This window comes from Anneissia japonica, unplaced genomic scaffold (genome assembly GCF_011630105.1).
Source record: "Anneissia japonica isolate Jap-2015-1 unplaced genomic scaffold, ASM1163010v1 scaffold3334_len1275209_cov185, whole genome shotgun sequence".
NCBI lineage: Eukaryota > Metazoa > Echinodermata > Crinoidea > Comatulida > Comatulidae > Anneissia > Anneissia japonica.
Genome location: NW_022738561.1, coordinates 974,046 through 987,336, shown reverse-complemented (window position 1 = coordinate 987,336; position 13,291 = coordinate 974,046). Strand labels below are relative to the sequence as shown.

The 13,291-nt window shown below is 34.5% G+C and overlaps 1 protein-coding gene across 1 annotated transcript in view; it reads right to left on the bottom strand.

Annotated features, from left to right (window-relative positions):
• The window catches only part of LOC117117625 (maltase-glucoamylase, intestinal-like), a gene marked incomplete in the record, with an annotated part of 45,545 nt that overhangs the window by 21,116 nt on the left and 11,138 nt on the right, over positions 1-13,291 (bottom strand). The window contains 11 exon segments of the mRNA XM_033261993.1: positions 3,357-3,416; positions 6,107-6,262; positions 6,401-6,450; positions 6,925-7,013; positions 7,627-7,754; positions 7,847-7,850; positions 8,489-8,616; positions 9,046-9,102; positions 9,521-9,605; positions 11,541-11,689; positions 12,344-12,456. Coding sequence (XP_033117884.1) covers positions 3,357-3,416; positions 6,107-6,262; positions 6,401-6,450; positions 6,925-7,013; positions 7,627-7,754; positions 7,847-7,850; positions 8,489-8,616; positions 9,046-9,102; positions 9,521-9,605; positions 11,541-11,689; positions 12,344-12,456 — 1,019 coding nt within the window.

Genomic DNA, 13,291 nt, shown 5'->3' with positions numbered 1-13,291 from the left:
AATACAAACAATGCCTTGCAAAACGTAAGCTACAATCATACAGTGCTAATAAATATGTGTATTTGATTTCATTAGCGGTCAATATAATGTAATTCACAAGTCTGGGCTTTATTATGTCTATGTAGGACTATTATATTATTCCTAGAAATGTTTAAACTGCCCAGTGTTTCTCAGTTGCATAGGTGAATGCAGATTCAGAACAGCGTAAGTAAAGAATTGGTGATTACGGTATTCGTCTTGATATAACAGGGTTATAACAATAATACATGGAGTACAAATACCGCATGAAATTAACAAGCTGGGCCTTCAATATACGCAATTTAATCAAACAAATATTATAATTCAAATACTAGTGTATTGTGTTAATATTTTCATTTAATTTATTTATTTTTTTAATATAAATCAAAATCAACTTCAGAAAAACTCAGGGGAACAAAGAAGTATGGAATACTTTATGCTCAATATTCTACGATTAAACAAATGGAAGAATTGAAAGATAAGAAGAGTGCCTATAGCTTAAGCTATGAGTGGCGCATTTATGGGGGCTTGTGGCCCACTGCTAAAAATGCAGCTAATTCAGGCGCCCCCACTAGAACATTACGCTTGAAGTAGTTAAAACATTTACTTCATTTCACCTTATATTTCCCAGTGTACCCTTCACACTTAACCTTCGGTCCCACCACCATCACCCACTTCCATGTTTTCGGAGACAGAATTGATATGTCAATCATTTCAAGAATCTCCTCGATAGAAAGCAGACAGCTCTCCGCCCACCCCACTCTCTGGTGCCACCCCATTGGAAGCAATCATCTTAACCACTAAGCTATTAATTCCATCCGAATGTACATATCCTCTATACAAAAAAAAATTGTAGTGGGAAATAAAGTATCGATTATTAAAGTTTACTTCGTTATTCAGTTTATGATTACAAAAAGGTTTTCAGTTTATTAAAACCAAAGAGATAATGATAAATGTTGCCTCAGTGACGTTTCTGGTCAGTTACCTTTCATTAGACTGGTTAGGATCTTGTGTTGGGATTGGTCTTATCCCGGTGTTGGTATTCAGTTACCCCTCTAACGTCCGGTGTTGTTTGACGATAGAAAGTTCCCCTCGGCCCGGCCTTTGTTTTTTGTTTTTTGTTTTGTTTTTTTAAATAAAATTATCGTAAATGTGCAAAAGTTCGTACCCCACCCCACCCCCACACAAATTTCTGTTTATGCTTTTAGATTGTTCATTCACTGTTTATGCTTTTAGGTTGCTGTTTATGCTTTTAGATTGTTCATTCACTGTTTATGCTTTTAGGTTGTCTGTTGTTTAGGTTGTTTTCTTATGCAGGTGGCTTATTTTATTTTCCTCTTCTTCGATTTTCTTTCTTTTCTCAAAATTTTAACATCCCAATTGGTGGCATAATTAAACTGAACCATGCGGTCGGCTATTGCTGATTGATGTCGCACGTTCATTTCATTTCATTTTACTGCGCCATAATATATAAGGAATATAGTTGTCATGTGGCATGATTGCCAAAAAGTAGAAAATTAATCTACTGTCGAGGGGCTCTCTTCACGATAACGACGAATACTATAAAATATCATGTAAACAATTATAATTCTATATACGTAATTCAAATATAATATAAACATTGAAATACAGTATTAAAAATATGAATACAATCATTAAAAAAAAACACTTTAAAATACATTCAAAAATTACAGTGGACCTAATTTAAAAAAGGAATAGCAATAAAATAAACTAAAAATGTTTCTAAAAATTTAATAACAGAAGAAAAGATCGCAATGTAGCTTCACAGATAAAGGAAACCAACGAGAGCAATTGAAGCAAATTCCCAAATCGATACAGACGATCTTGCTGTTCTGGACTTCATTCCAGTATTGTATGGTGTAACATCTTTTTTTTGTGCTCAGATACATTTACTAAGCGTTTATCCTGTCTTTCCGATATAGGCATCATTATCACAGTTCAAATATGATGCCTCGTAATTTACCCCACAGTAACCTTCTTTTTTGATTTTGTCTTTTGGATGGACAAGACCTTGTTTAATTTTATTCATTTGAATGAAGATTGCATTTACTTTATACTGAGACGTATAGTCAGTCTGATGACAGGTATCTGATTGGACCAGAAACGTCACTGAGGTAACATTTATTATTACCTCCTTGGTTGGTCTCATTTGTAATTTTACACAGAACCAATGAAATTTTTCCATGATTTCAGTCAGTTATATATGATATATATAATTAAAATGGAACAATCCGATCAGAATGCAAAAAAATAAACTAAGCATCCACTGGAAGGAATCCATAATGGTCGTGGGACTAGTTTGGTCCCTACCTAAGCTGGTCGAACGTTTCGTTTAGGTCTACCCTAGCTGCACCGATGAGGCCCGGAAGGCCGAAACGGATCCGTCTGCAGATATTGGGATTCCTTCCAGTGGATGCTTAGTTTATTTTGTCATTCTGATCGGTTCCGTTTTAATTTTAAATAGTTTTGCATTATATGGCCGTTTGCTGTTTTATGGGTTTTTCCCATTTGCCTTTTTAAATTTACATATATTAAAGAATCTCTATTGATTTTTTTTCGTAATTTTGATCAAGGAATCTAAATAATTTTCACTGATACATATGAAAAATAGAAGGATACTAATATTGTTACCGATTGCCAATCTTTGTCGTATGTACCTACATGAGATAAAAAAAAAATCAACTCATATGTATGGAACGCCGTTCATGCAACAATTTGATGTTTTGATATGGTTCATAGTGGAGCATATTGTAGCCAACTCAGAGCGTTGCAAAGATCAGCTACATAATATTGGGTTTCCTTCCAGTTGATGCTTAGTTTATTTTGTCATTCTGATCGGTTCCGTTTTAATTTTAAATAGTTTTGCATTATGTGGCCGTTTGCTGTTTTATGGGTTTTCCCATTTGCCTTTTTAAATTTACATATATTAAAGAATCTCTATTGAGATCCAGCGGGCCGCCATTGATGCACGGTAGAAATTGCATCTTTAGATCTCCGATCTTGTTCACAAATTCACGGACTAGTGCTGTCTCGTAAGAATTTCGTAGGGCGCGTTAAGAATAACAAAATATTCTCTGTATCTACTGGAACTGAGCCACATAGCTTGTATTCCACTATTTGCATTCACACCTGGGCTGTGTATATATATTGCCTTGGTTTGGCTCCGTAATCATTAGTGGTCGTGGGACTAGTTTGTGCCCTTTATTAAATAAAAATGTGACTTGCTTTTTTCAGCCATTGCTCTATACTCAATATGTCCTCTTCTCCTACCTTGATACTGATCCTTTAAAAGAGCGTTAAGTAAATGATTAACTTACTTGTAAGAGAATGATCTCGGTTCTCTTCGAAAAAGGAAGTGTTTTCAGGTTGTCTTGCTCCTTTTTTCATGCATGCCCCTGCCTCAACCAAAGATAATAAATTGCAGTACTTTTTGGGGATCCGCCCCTGTTTATTCAAGAGAGGCGTTTACTTTTTTGGTGTATAATGGATACGGTACGTATATAATACTCAAATAGGCGCCTCTTAATTTCACTGTAAATGTGGAACTATAACACAAAATATTTTAACGATTGCTATGAAAAATGTAGATCTAGAGCTTAAAACACACTCAAAAGCTGAAGTTGTATACATCTAATAAGAAAGTAAAAAATAACCATGAAACACTAAGATACTGCAGGGGAATACGCTATCGAAAGAAAAGCAACTTCAGGAATGGGATTTGAATTTTAAATCAAACAGCTTTGGAAGTGGAAAATATTTGTAAAGTAATATGTAAAGTTTTCTAAGGCCCGGATATCCAGATGCACCAAAAGGGATCAAGATCCGATGGTAACTGATATGTATGTATGTAGGTGTTGGTCTTTTTCAATTGTATGTTTTAAAGCTACAGTATTCTATATAAATACATTTCCGAAATAAAGAAATGAATGTAAAAAATTACTGTACGTTTTTGTTCGTCTTGCAAGTAATCAACATTTTATAAGAATGACCTTGTATAATAACATTCAACTCCCTGATGGAAGCCTAGCTAGAGTAAATTTAAGTGACGATATTTGATATTAATTAGCACGGTAATTATTACAAAGAAAAATAAAATATTTACTATAAGTTATAATTATAATAATAGGAGCATGATAACGTTTCTTTGTATTTATTTTTCCCTGTATAGATACCAGAGCCGTTTTAATGTCACAATCCACTGGCACAAAAAGTGCAGTCCGCCCAATAGTGCGAGTCATGAATTTTGGCTTATAGCCATGAGCATGCGCAGTAAAGAACTTCGCATTTAATTATTAAACTGTCCATGCGTGCAATAAAAAAAATCGAATTTTGTGCGAATTCGCCTAGTGGAAAGAAACGACGGCCGTACGAGGGCACATTATCACCTGCACCTAAATAATAAGGAAGGAAAGAATACACTGTATTTATTTCGAATTGCTGTAGTGTATATTCACATAAAAAGTGAGTTTTAAATTTTTTTTACGACTTATCATAGGTTTATATGTGTACTTTTGTTGGCCTAATAGAGTTCCACTTTCTGCCCTGCAAATTTTTCATTGTAGTACTAGGCAATTTGTTTGCCTTTTTTCTTCGGGGGAAGGGTGAGGTCGCACCCCCGCGTCTCAGCATACTCCCCTGCTGCGACCTCCACTTCTTCGCCCCCCTGTCAAATCTTGTCTTTCAGCGACAAAACAGCCACAAAGTACACACTCTTCTCACGACCACGCCCACATGTGTCGACAATCAAGGTAAACACTAGATTCGCGCCTGAAAACATGCTTCTTACACAATACAGTGTGGACACAGCAATATTTATTGTACGACTCGTTATTTATTCTCAGGACACATATGTCAGTGCCATGAGATATGCTGCTCACTAGAACTCTAATAGAGTAACGACCCCACCCCCGGATGCTTCGGTTAGGGTGATGTATGCGGGTCACTATATCTTCATCGAATAACGTCCATAACACTGGATAAATAGTGTTTATGTTTTTATGGTCTTTTATATTTTTTATACTTACATATTTGAAACAAGGAAGTCATTGTCATGACTTTATAAATGATTTCATGACAATAAAATTCAATCTGAATCTAAATAGATCAGTTAGGGTGGGCTATGCGGCTCACTAAAAACTTAGTGAAGTAACGTCCCTAACCATTTTTTCATAGTTATTATAATTTGTTTATACAGGTCATTTTATATAGTTTTTTTTCGTAATTTTGATCAAGGAATCTAAATAATTTTCACTGATACATATGAAAAATAGAAGGATACTAATATTGTTACCGATTGCCAGTCTTTGTCGTATGTGCCTACATGAGAAAAAATTCAACTCATATGTATGGAACGCCGTTCATGCAATAATTTGATGTTTTGATATGGTTCATAGTGGAGCATATATATTGTAGCCAACTCAGAGCGTTGCAAAGATCAGCTACATAATATTCGAATTCATCAAAATATTCATACTATATACAATTACTTTAAATTTATACGTTTTATGGTAGTGGAATAGTTCACTAAAAAAACAGCCATTGAAAATTAAACATGTTTTTTTAATTTCTACTTTTATGTGCTTTATTAGCAGACTTCTTCATTAGCACCAAATTTATTCTGAGTAGTTTAGTAACGTAAATAATTTTAATTAGTTCTGTAAGTTCATCTTTCATTAGAATCAGATGACATCATGACACCACCAATGGTAAATCAAATATTCCATTTAATCGTATGACCCTCTTTGATTGGCAAGTCGAGCGTTTCCATAACCAATGTCTGTAAGAAATAAACATAAATAATGAATGTTTTACCCTTTGATATTGTTAAACTTTACAATAAGAAAGAGTTTAAGTTTACATTCGTAAAACCTGGTAAAACTATAATTAAGGCCTATTTTTTACACACCATTTTTGACAGAGCATTTCTGGATATCCACACCTCCAGATTGCCGGAAATGGCATCCTCAGACTTAAGTTTGAATGTTATTTTCTGTTTTTTCCCATGTTTTCTCCACCCTCCCCCCACCTTGAATCCGCATGGAACAGTATTTCTCTAAATTTACTCTACCTTATTGCCCTTGGAATATTTGTACCGACTGGAATCTATGGTGGCATCGTCAACCTCAACGGTCGATGGATTTCCAGGCATTCCGTACACACGGATGTCAGCCAATATCAAGTCAGTATCAAAACCACTGTTTTCTACAGTGATTTTAATTTCATTCTAGAATGATGAAAATATTGTTGATAATAATGATAATAATAATAATAATAATAATAATAATAATAATAATAATAATAATGTTAATAATAATAATATAAAAATAATAATTTGTGTATTTTTCAGGCGTATTCAACTTACGTTATTGCATTTAAAGGACAGCTGCAGATAATCACCACTCGCATAAGTATCTGGAATATTATTTTAATTTGTTGGAATTATTTAAGTCGTATTATTATAAAAACAACATCATCATCATCATTATCATCATAATAATAATTGACATTCCCATGTACAGTATATATACGTTTTGGGAACATCAACAACTATTAACATAATTAATATCATTATCATTATCATCATCATCATTTTCGGCATCGTCATCATTGCCATCATCATCAAATAACATCGTCATCATTAGGCCTTATTCATCACTATTCATATATATATTGCACGCGCACTATTCATATATATATTGCACGCGCAACGGATCGTAATGACAACCCGCTCTGTCTGTCATCGACAAGTAGCAGACGCATCACGTCTTCAAGTGGCCACAAAGACCGGGGATGGTTTCATCGGCTAACGGTCCTACGATCGTCGTACGACGCAGTGTGTGACCGGCTTAATAGTCAATATCAATGCAGGCTCGATAACTGTCTTACCCATTGACTCTCCATCGTCCCAAAATAAATTTCCATTTGCAGCGTTGTCTGAATCCATTGCAACAATAATACCCATATTTTTCACACGGCTGAAATGAAACAATGCCATAAGAAAAAGAAACGATGATGATGATGATGATGATAATGATCATGCCAAATATACATATATTGATTATTTATTATTTGAATGATGATGATAATGATATTGGTAATTATTATTATTATTAATATTATTATTATTATTAAGAGTAATAATAATAATAAAATGTGATAAATGTAACATTATTATATTTTCTACAATCCATTTAAGTATTGTGCTTTTTAATAATAATAATATATTAATAATAATGATGAAGATTATTATCATTATTATTATTATTATTAGTAGTAGTAGTAGTAGTGGTAGTGGTAGTAGTAGTGGTAGTAGTAGTAGTAGTAGTAGTAGTAGTAGTAGTAGTAGTAGTAGTAGTAGTAGTAGTAGTAGTAGTAGTAGTAGTAGTAGTAGTAGTAGTAGTAGTAGTAGTAGTAGTAGTAGTAGTAGTAGTAGTTAGTAGTGGTAGTAGTAGTAGTAGTAATAAATTGTGATAAATGTAACATTATTATATTTTCTACGATCCATTAAAATATTGTGCTTTTTTCCTCTTTTTCAATAATTTTTCGAATGTAGGCCAAGCGTTTCTTCATCCAATTAAGACTCCTTACCTGTAAAATGTTGTGTTTGCCGGTTCTTGGATTGGAAGGATATAGCCACCTCTAACGTGAACTGGTATGAAGTCTATTGGTGCATCAAGGGTATGCATCATGCCTCCCACGACCTCTAATTCATCGCCCTAAATAATATATTAGAGGTGATTGAATTTTGAGATGAAAAAATCGAAGGAATAGGGCCTAGGTCAATGTCACAGAAATTCAAAAATCTTACCACTCTACATAATAGAAAATAATGGAATCGCCCTTAAACACTCTGCATGTATTATTCAGTTTATAGATACAAGGCAGAGGTAGTAGTAGTAGTAGTAGTAGTAGTAGTAGTAGTAGTAGTAGTAGTAGTAGTAGTAGTAGTAGTAGTAGTAGTAGTAGTAGTAGTAGTAGTAGTAGTAGTAGTAGTAGTAGTAGTAGTAGTAGTAGTAGTAGTAGTAGTAGTAGTAGTAGTAGTAGTAGTAGTAGTAGTAGTAGTAGTAGTAGTAGTAGTAGTAGTAGTAGTAGTAGTAGTAGTAGTAGTAGTAGTAGTAGTAGTAGTAGTAGTAGTAGTAGTAGTAGTAGTAGTAGTAGTAGTAGTAGTAGTAGTAGTAGTAGTAGTAGTAGTAGTAGTAGTAGTAGTAGTAGTAGTAGTAGTAGTAGTAGTAGTAGTAGTAGTAGTAGTAGTAGTAGTAGTAGTAGTAGTAGTAGTAGTAGTAGTAGTAGTAGTAGTAGTAGTAGTAGTAGTAGTAGTAGTAATAAATTGTGATAAATGTAACATTATTATATTTTCTACGATCCATTAAAATATTGTGCTGTTTTTCTCTTTTTCAATAATTTTTCGAATGTAGGCCAAGTGTTTCTTCATCCAATTAAGACTCCTTACCTGTAAAATGTTGTGTTTGCCGGTTCTTGGATTGGAAGGATATAGCCACCTCTAACGTGAACTGGTATGACGTCTATTGGTGCATCAAGGGTACGCATCATGCCTCCCACGACCTCTAATTCATTGCCCTAAATAATATGGTAGAGGTGATTGAATTTTGAGATGAAAAAAATCGAAGGAATAGGGCCTAGGTCAATGTCACAGAAATTCAGAAATCTTACCACTCTACATAATAGAAAATAATGGAATCGCCCTTAAACACTCTGCATGTATTATTCAGTTTATAGGTGCAAGGCAGAGGTATGTACAGTACTCTATGAGTGACTGAACTCCATTTGTTAATATTATCATTATTAGTGTTGGGTAAAACATTTTGCGTTAGCATAAGCCAATATTATTATTATTAGGTTGAAATGCGCAATCCCGTATGAAGGCCAATCGACACAAACAAACATACACACAGTCGATTGATTCTGGACACGGGCATGCGCAGTTCAAACTGGCATCTGAATTGGCTTCTTGTATTCATAAGAGCTAAACAGCGTTCTGCTACTTACTGTATAATAATCGTACCATCTTGCATCAGGAAAATATCCTTCCACCTCAACACTCCCCTATGTTATATAAAAATAGAAAAGAAGTTGCAAGTAATATTTTGATTGGTTAAACACTTTTGGTACTTGTGCATATAAGCTTACAATGGATAATTTTTCATTGCCTATGATGATGACATAATTAATTAATGTGGCAATATTGAATCCCTACACGATGGCGTGCATTTCGATACTTGGAGATTGTATTATACTATTGTAAAAATATTTATTGCAAGAAAGGGAAATAGGCAATTCACTCAACCGAATATAGATGCATAGATGCCTTTCCTATAAACACTACAGAGTGTGAGATTAAAACCCCATTCCACATACCAGACCACATCTAGACAAGAAAGGTTTTATCAACAGCCTCACACTCCCGGCCAAATCCTTAACACCACCTTATTATTCACTATAAATTTTAAGGTACTCTACTTACCTTTGTAAGAACGGGTGTTATCAGAAGCCCGCCTCCCCACATGAACTGTTTGTCGATATCCAGTGTAGCTTTATCTGAAATAAATCTACAGAAATGTTTGACTATTAGTTAATATTGTTGTACATTTAATGCCTCAACTAAGATATGAATGCGCTTAGGAAATTTTTAGGACATGAAATGTGCTTAGATACGATTATTTTAGATATCGTGATATCAACAATACCTAAGCGCATTAGGATATGCATAAGCACGTTTAACTTGAGACAAGACTGCATGAGCGGAGCTCTGTAAATCAACTGTTCATCATTTTTAATAAGAAGTCATTAAATCGGCAAAATTGTATCGATCTGTGCATCATTCGAAGATTATTGCTTTTATTTGATCATTATAAAATGAGTAATTTAAAGTTAAATTAATATTTACTTTATAGCTAGGCTTATTTATATTCGGCATGACATAGGCCTAGTTACAAATCATCATTAACATCATACACAAATAATTATGCACGCCTACACTCCATGGTTTGTATGGATATATTTATGATACTTCATATTATTATATTACACAATGTACAGTAGTTTAGAATTTATGAAAACAATGTGTAAATTAACAATTAGTTTTATGGAAAACTAAGTATTATTTTATAAATTTTATGATATAATATTGCAGTTATTTTACTATTATCAGCTTAATGTTAATATTAATATTTTTATAATATTATTGTTGATATTATTATATTATGCATATAAGTTATTAATTTTACTTTTATCACAAACATCAATTGTATCAATTCTAATAATATTATTTTACCTATTCTAATAGGGAGAAAACAATATGTAAATTAACAATTAGTCTTAAGGAAAACTATCTAATATTTTATAAATGTTATGATATTATATTACAGTTATTTTACTATTATCAGCTTAATAGTAATATTTTCATAATGTTATTGTTGATATTATTATTTTATGCATTACTATCGTTACGTTTATCATAAAATCAATTACATATCGCCACAGGAAAGTACTGTACAAAGAACTTCTATAGGCGACCCGAAAGTCATGACCCTATGCAGTGGTCAAACTGGAACCTGTTTAATATCAAGCAAGGTACCGGGCTAATAAATTACTTACAGGGGTAAACGTTTTGCTAATACTAAGTGTACCGAAACATCTAGAGAATACGAGATCTAAATTAAAGAGCAGGCCCTATAGCTCAGTAAAGAATAATGTATACATTTCGTCACCATTGATGTTTTAGAACTTGCTAGCATTGGACATTTTTACTTTCCCACCCAACAATCCCCAACATCTCCCATTCCAATACATGTAGTATCGGGTGGTATAATTCTTATCAAAGTTATTTGCCCCCAATTTAATATAGTAACGGGGTTCTAATGGTTCATAGTAAATGAAAACATCCCCCCTGGGGCTTTACTCGGGTCCATCGGGAACCCATGATACGCCAGCAAGAAAAAACGGTATTGCATGAGTGACCACCAAGAAGCCAAACAGTAGTTAATTAAAGTATTTCTATTTTAATTGTATATAATGTAGCTTAGCAATAAAAGAGCGTTATAAGAATTCGTTAATAATAAATTACAAAGATCTAGAAATTCCATGTGTTGTGTATAAATTATCATTAAGTATTTTTTTTATATAGGCCTAGATATAATTATAAACTTTATGATGTATACAAGTAATATCGATGTTTATCATGTTTAACTTATTTATCTTTTTAAAGCCGAGTAAAATAAAGTCAAATCAAATCAAATCGAAGCGGTTTGGCGCATTGCAAAAGGTTTGGTTTCCGAACCTCGACATTGGGGTTTCAATCCCTCGATGTGCAGATCGCGTGTGTTCTTGAGCAAAGCACTTTATATGCGTTGCTTCTCTCCATCCCGGAGTATAAATGGGTAGGGATGGTGGGGTTGCTTGGTACTTCGCCGATATGGCAGCAACACTTAAGCATGTGGACCCAATAACAAGTGACAAATGAAATAACAAAAATCAATTCTTACTCATGCATCATAGGCCGAACGACAGTTGAACCAAATACATGAGCTTCATAAAGCAGACTATACAAATACGGCAGCAGACGATATCTTTCAGTCAAAATTTCCTTCACAATTTTAGTCATTTTGGGACCGAACGCAGTTGGGTGCTGGGGCTGTGGAAATGAAAGGATATATATGTAAGGATTTAAAAATAGATAAAGAAATCACAATCAAATTTATGTCTGAGAGTGCATTTCCTTAACCCCAGTCACGAAGAAGTCTCTACCTGTAGTTATTTCGAATTCCTGTCAGCACTTACTCTCACTCAGAAATCACACGAAGTCCGGTGCACCAACACCAACATTAATTTATGTAAGTCCCCTGTTATCAATCAATGAATAGTTAAGGGTCAATAAAGTGCGTATACTTTGTGATCTGTGATCTTCCCACATGTACGGTGGATGCAGCAGGTCGAAATGTGTTATAAACAGTGTCGCAACAGACAATTGGACAAAAAGAGCAACAAAATTCATAGCTAGTTATGAGCCGGGCACTCACTGCGCACGGCGGGTCGTCGGCCGACGCGATTCCATCAAAAACGCGAGCTGCGACGCGCGCACGTACAACGGATCGTTTTTAAGACGATCCGTTCAGGCTGCCACCTACAATCAGCAGAACGTGTCACGTCGTTTAACGCTCAAATGAAACGGAGTTTGATTTGTCGGCCGTCGGTTGCACGACCGTCATACAACGCAGTGAGTGCCCTGGCATATAAAATTAATGAGATATCTTAGGACTATAAAATTAAGAAAAAATTTAGAACATACGATCATGTCTTTACAGTTGTGATTTCTAGAATAAGGATAAAACGCTCCAACTTGGTGCCATCTTGTACAAAGTTCTTCAGTGGCATTTGACCAGAATCCACAAATATCAGCCCCTGACTGAAAAAAAAAATATTTTAAACTACAATTGAGGTCAGGTGATCTTCTTGATTTAGCCTATTCTTTATTCAAAAATAAAACATTATAATATACGAAATAGGTGAAAAGCGGTTGGCGCGCAACGTGCGTGGCTCCGAATTAGTTCCATTAAAGTGTGCCGTGTGTATGGAAAAATTCAAGCAGACATTTCGAAATCCTTACGTATGACGTATGAGATAGTATGTGAATGGATCGTTCCGCTTAGCCATCCCCTTAGACAATGTTCTTAAGGTATCACTAAACGGCAGGTCTTCGTTGCGTGTGCAGTCATAAACATTTATTTGTGAATTAGTGGGACCGGCGCGTATTCTTGCCTCTCCCCCGTCAACAAAGCATTCTGACCGGTTGGTTGTAAGGTTCCATTAGCTAAACTTTTACATAGACACTCAGAAATGGCCGGTTTCACATGCTGAATGCAACGTTTACAGGCCTATAATATAGCCCTACACGTTCTGTAACATAATTACTCATGTAAACTTCAAGTAGGCAGAAATAAGTCGGTGAACTGTGACGTGATTTCTAAAACGCACACTGTCAGTTGTAATGCGCTTCTCTCATTGTTATAACATCACAAGGATCCATTAATCGATCAAGTAATAACTTAAATCTTTTTATCTCCTGATACAAAGAAATTGCGCATTTTGAACAGCGGTGTGCTACAATCCCGAAAATAACAACCATGAAAAAGACTGAATCTATCAATTAATATTTAATCTCTTCGACAATTGTAATCTAGAAGACTCTGGCACCATTGTTTGTATCGTTAACTACAACATCTGTACTCACTAATAT